The sequence below is a fragment of the Protomyctophum parallelum genome (genome assembly GCF_964188405.1).
Source record: "Protomyctophum parallelum genome assembly, chromosome: 1".
NCBI lineage: Eukaryota > Metazoa > Chordata > Actinopteri > Myctophiformes > Myctophidae > Protomyctophum > Protomyctophum parallelum.
The window spans coordinates 1,271,816-1,277,972 of record NC_139697.1 but is presented as its reverse complement, the minus strand read 5'-3'; the positions used below and the strand labels follow the sequence as shown (position 1 = coordinate 1,277,972).

At 44.1% G+C, this 6,157-nt stretch overlaps 1 protein-coding gene across 1 annotated transcript in view; it reads left to right on the top strand.

The window, feature by feature from the left end:
* col28a1a (collagen, type XXVIII, alpha 1a) overlaps window positions 1-2,451 on the top strand; it is a gene marked incomplete at its 5' end in the record, with an annotated part of 82,652 nt that extends 80,201 nt beyond the window's left edge. Inside the window, 1 exon segment of the mRNA XM_083784547.1 lies at window positions 2,267-2,451. Within this exon segment, the coding sequence (XP_083640673.1) occupies window positions 2,267-2,439 (173 nt within the window). The 3' untranslated portion in view covers window positions 2,440-2,451.
* Between the last annotated feature and the right edge of the window lie 3,706 nt (window positions 2,452-6,157).

The following is a 6,157-nucleotide window of genomic DNA, read 5'->3' as shown; positions in this document are numbered from 1 at the left end:
ACATTGATTTTACGCTGAATAAATGTGGGTCCAGGGGGGCAGTCAGCCAGATATTTCGTGAAGCCTCATTTGAAATCGGTAGTTCATATAATGGCCTGTTGTGGCGCTGGACTGGACCCAAAAAGCCCCATAGCTCCATAGAGGCCCATGTATTTTGGCCCAACTTCACCTAGACTGTATTACCATAATAAACATGGTCATGAATACTTTCTTCTTCCAGTCACTAGTTTAAAGTCTCATTTCTAATGTCATAATATTCTTTTTGGAAAAGTATGGTCCCATTAATTAAAAAAATGACCATAAAGTCGCGTATGTTCTGAGGGGCGTGGCTACCGTTACAGTCTATGATCGGGATTCCCCTCCCACTCAAGAGTCTTCTCCTCCCACTCGAGTCAAAATAAAAACCAACGGAGAAGAAGGGGGGAAGTCCCGCCTCGTTGTCTGGGCAGCCAATGACCAGCTGGTACAAAACTGAGCCAGCCAATGGCCAACTGGTACCAAACGGATCTAGAAAGATGGCGACTTACATCAGGAATTAGCATATTATTACAGGCTTCATTTTACGTTCATGTTAGAACCGGGGAACGCTTTGTCCATATTTTTTACAGTCTATGTGTGGGTCCCAGAGATAGAAATGCCATTAAAATGGGGACTGGACCCTGCCGTCAGTATAACGTGGTTATTCTAACATTCTAGAAGTAGGCTGCGGTCAGCGCGGAGCCCGGCGGGTGTCTCCCTGTTTTATAGTTGAATTCTACCCCAGCTGGCACGGCTTTGGCACCAACCGTTCTATACCCATCTATCCTCGTGGAGGATTTAATACATTTTATTTTTAACTTACCATTGTTTTGTTTAGTGATGCTTAGAGTTGGAGGACGCCTCCATGCTTGTTCTTCATGCTTGGAGTTGGAGGACGTGGTTGTACTTTGCAGCCACGCTGGATCGCCGGACGCACTTCAATTGAAAAGGAGAATTCCATGCTAGAAGGCCTGTATTTGTAGTTGTTACGTCCCCACCAAAGAGGTCCAGTGTTCGTCGACTAGACTTTTTCCAATGACGAAAACTAAATGGAAACTAAATGACAACTAACTAAGCTACGATGACTCAAACTAGGACTAAATGTATTGACAATTTCGTCAACAGATAAAAACTAGACTAAAATGTTAGGAAGGGACTAGTGGACAAGAGATCCAGTAAGGCGTAAGCCATTTTACAATTGGTTGCAATGCTGAAAATAGCAGATCTACAAGCTCACAACGTGCCGCGCTGCGACACGTTGTGAGCTTGTAGATCGGCTATTTTCATGTGTAAAATTACAACTGCATCAAGGCCCGCCAAAATACATTTTAGTCGCCTAAATCAACTGTAGATTTAGTCGACTAAAATCTTATGATATTTAGTCGACTAAAACTAGACTAACACCAAAACATTCCGGGTGACTAAAATGTGACTAAAAACTAAAATTAAGAATATTCAAGACTATAAATTATGAGAGACTATATATGACTAAAACTAAAATCAAAATCTAACTTATTAGTTAGTGCAACCTGCATTGAGTTTTACACAAAGCTTGTCTTTTCATGCCTGGACCATAACATTACGTTACATAACATTCTGTGTCTCTACACAATTATGTCACCCGTTTCCTGTTACCTGTTTCTGGTCATGTGACCCCAAGCAACCAATACCACGACAGGACAGTTATTACAGGCTGTTTGGGGGGTTGCCAAGGTTTGGTCAAGTGTGTGACGACATCCCCCACTTCAGGCAAAGAGTGCAGCAAATGAAACATGGTTGTTGTGAGGAGCAGGGAGCAGGGGAGCAAAGTGTATTTATGCTTGTTTATTTGTTCAACGACCCTGCAGTCAGTATCATTGTAACATGTTGTGTCCTTCCAGACCCCGGACCCTGGCGTCAGTAACATTGTAACATGTTGTGTCCTTCCAGACCCCGGACCCTGCCGTCAGTAACATTGTAACATGTTGTGTCCTTCCAGACCCCGGACCCTGCCGTCAGTAACATTGTAACATGTTGTGTCCTCTCCAGGGCGAGGCTGTGGTGTCCTTCCAGACCCCGGACCCTGCCGTCAGTAACATTGTAACATGTTGTGTCCTTCCAGACCCCGGACCCTGCCGTCAGTAACATTGTAACATGTTGTGTCCTTCCAGACCCCGGACCCTGCCGTCAGTAACATTGTAACATGTTGTGTCCTTCCAGACCCCAGACCCTGGCCTCAGTAACATTGTAACATGTTGTGTCCTAACAGGGCGAGGCTGCGCCGTCCCTCTGGACCCCGGACCCTGCCGTCAGTACGTGGTGAAGTGGTACTACGACCCCGAGGCCAACGCCTGCGCCCAGTTCTGGTACGGAGGTTGCCAGGGCAACGGCAACAACTTCGACACGGAAACCAACTGCAAGGACGCGTGCGTGTACACGTAACGAAACGCGTATCACCGGACGCTAAGGGGGGCCGGGGGGGGGGGGGGGGGGAGGGGGGGGCTAGGGGGGGGGGGGGGGGTCAAGTGGGCACTATAGGGTCAGGGACATCTGGGCACCTCCATGTAATGTAAAGCCTGATAATCACACCAAAGGGTCAGGTTCATTTATCCGTTTGTCCCTGAAGTGTGATTTGGTGTAACAGCAAAAGCATAACAGGCAGACAACACCAATCACAATAAAACACAGTGAAAAGCATCAGAATAAAGGATGGCAGTTCAAGGTATCAGTGTATCAGTGTATCAGTGTAAGTATCAGTGTAGCATTGCAGGAATTCATAACAATTACAAAAACATTAATCGTCGTCATCGTCGTCGTCCTTCGAGTGCCCTCGAGATCCAAGCGATACAAGCTGCTTCCGCTGGTCTCTGCTTCCGCTGGTCTCTGCTTCCACTGGTCTCTGTTTCCACTGGTCTCTGTTCCACTGGTCTCTGCTTCCACTGGTCTCTGTTCCACTGGTCTCTGTTGTTCCACTGGTCTCTGTTCCACTGGTCTCTGTTCCACTGGTCTCTGTTCCACTGGTCTCTGCTTCCACTGGTCTCTGTTCCACTGGTCTCTGCTTCCACTGGTCTCTGTTCCACTGGTCTCTGTTCCACTGGTCTCTGCTTCCACTGGTCTCTGTTCCACTGGTCTCTGCTTCCACTGGTCTCTGTTCCACTGGTCTCTGTTCCACTGGTCTCTGTTCCACTGGTCTCTGTTCCACTGGTCTCTGCTTCCACTGGTCTCTGTTCCACTGGTCTCTGTTCCACTGGTCTCTGTTCCACTGGTCTCTGTTCCACTGGTCTCTGTTCCACTGGTCTCTGTTCCACTGGTCTCTGTTGTTCCACTGGTCTCTGTTCCACTGGTCTCTGTTCCACTGGTCTCCGTTGTTCCACTGGTCTCTGCTTCCACTGGTCTCTGTTCCACTGGTCTCTGCTTCCACTGGTCTCTGTTCCACTGGTCTCTGTTCCACTGGTCTCTGTTCCACTGGTCTCTGTTCCACTGGTCTCTGTTCCACTGGTCTCTGTTCCACTGGTCTCTGTTCCACTGGTCTCTGTTCCACTGGTCTCTGTTGGTTCCACTGGTCTCTGTTGGTTCCACTGGTCTCTGTTGGTTCCACTGGTCTCTGTTGCTCATTGCCACACCAAGTTCAAGATCATGAACACACAAAAGTTCATACAAGAAGTATTTGAATGAATAGCTTATTTCGATCTGTCAGAGGGAGACATTACACAAAAGCAGTTAACTTTTTCTTTTTAGGTGATGGAAAAGGCATAGGCAGAAGCTTAAAGCTTATTAGTGCCCATATCCTTATCTCAATGTATTACAAAATACTGTTGAAGATATGCATAAGAATCAACATATAAACAAAACAAACAAATTACATTTATAGAAGAAGAAAAGAAAGTGGCAACGTTATAAGAATCAAACCTCATCAGCATTTAAAGCCTGGATAGACACAGTCAGGTATACGAAGGAGAAGTCAAGTATCTATTACTAGTGGCCCCATAGAGCACCGAAGTCCTGACGTAACTCGCCCATCCCGACGATTCCCCTGGTTCGCGGAAGTAATTTCTCTATGGAGAATAACATGGGGTGATCTTAATATCATCTACTATAAGCGTTGTGGTCAAAAAATAAACAAGCTGTCTCTGCGTTATTGTCAGGGAGGTGTCTCTGTATCGTTTGCAACAGTCAGTCACTCATATATGATACAGTCTGCTTCTAGAGAAAATCTAACTAATTCAGCAGCAGTAACATTAGCGTTTTCTCTCAGTCAGTTGATTCTTCATATCCATATGAGTGAAGCGGCCGGGGTGACATGTTTATTTTTCAAACACAGTTGTTATATGAGGCGATCTAAAATCGCCTCAATGGGGATTTCAATGCAACTAAACAAATACATGAACCTGGGGACTGACGCCCTCTACTGAAAGTGACGTCAGACTTCGGTGCTCTATGGGACCTTTAGGCGAAGGCCAGAGGGAAACAGCCTGCATTCAGAGCTGATTGTGTGATGTCACTATATTACTGTTTACTTCATTGGCCCGTTTTGACTGTCAAGGATTCAGCCTCCAGGAAGAAACCCTAAATACAAAGTTAATACACCATTGCACATAAAAAACAACTCCAGGGTGTCTAATGAAGTACTGTCACCTCATAGACACATGACAAACTGGAAAAATACAAAAATGGTGGCATTGCATCTTTAAAGACTTGATCCAGGCTACTGGAATTTACTTCGGTGTCTCAACGAAGGTGGTTCTCTCATCCTGTATATTCAGGTTTCCATATCTGACCAGATGGGGCCGCCATCATATCGGAAACTTGTCGAATGTTTAAACATGTCATTATTCAAACAATTAACAATTTGAACATAAAAATAGGCAATTTTATTTTCATCGAGGTTGCCCAGATGTCCAAGGTCTTGTTACCGTGCATTACAGGAAGGGACGGAGAGAGAGAGAGAGAGAGAGAGAGAGAGAGAGAGAGAGAGAGAGAGAGAGAGAGAGACTGCATGCTTTACGTGTTCACACTCTGACACACAATGGAACACATGATGAAGATACAGAGCTATATGTGGCCAGATTTGACTGAGAGACTGCCATCGCACAAATCACAGCTTTTTCACCAGAATGAGTTAATAGCACAGGCTAGACTCTTCACATACTAGACTAGAGCATGTCTGAAATAAGTGTCAGAGCTGAAATCAACATATAAAAGCTTAAACACGTAGCTATAGGTGTAATGTTTAGAGTCCACAGAAGTGAACCTTTTCAAGCCTGTTTTCTCAACTCGCTGTTTCTCTGCAAGACGTTACTCTATAAGCCATATCTCCAAAACTGGAGGGTCAAACTGAACAAACAATGTCAATTTGAAGCTGTCATTCCCTGCTTTTATAGGACATGAAAAAACGAAAAATGTAAAAAAAAAAAAGAAATCCAATGGCAGTCCCTCAGTCAGTTTGTACCGTAGAGCTGCTTCACAATCTACAACTAGATCTTTGAACGCAGCATTGTTACTTTGACTGAAGCTCAGCCCAGCAACGGCACCGCTGTACTGTTTAACGCTCTGTGCTTTTAGGACAGTCAGTGGACCCCCCTTAAGGAGGGGGTCCCTGGCTAAATGAGATAATATAGTGTCCTTCTAACCACAGTATAACTCTATATATATATATATATATATATATATATATATATATATATATATAATGACCGCTTGAAAGTATAGGCAATCATCTTGAAAACAACACATTTGAAATGTTGTATGGGGGGGGGGGGGGGGGGGGTCCCTGGCACATGATATTTTCGTTTTATTGTATCGTTTTGATCGATGGGTCGTAGACGTATATTCTATAAGCTTTTCTTCGTGATACATTCCGTACATATTTGATAGATATTTGATATTCAGTTTATCAGACACTCCATTAAAACATCTAACATACACGCTTAATATGGGAGTGGGACCGCAAAGATGTAATATCCCTTCAATGCATCGATATACATTTTATATAATATATGGCTGTGTGTTAAGATAATATAATAATAATAATAATATTATATATGGCTGTGCGTTAAGATAATATAATAATAATATAATATATGGCTAAGGTGTTAAGAAAAAATGCTCCCATTTCAAAGCTCTGTGTTAGCGGGTAATCTGTTCATTCATGTATAAACAT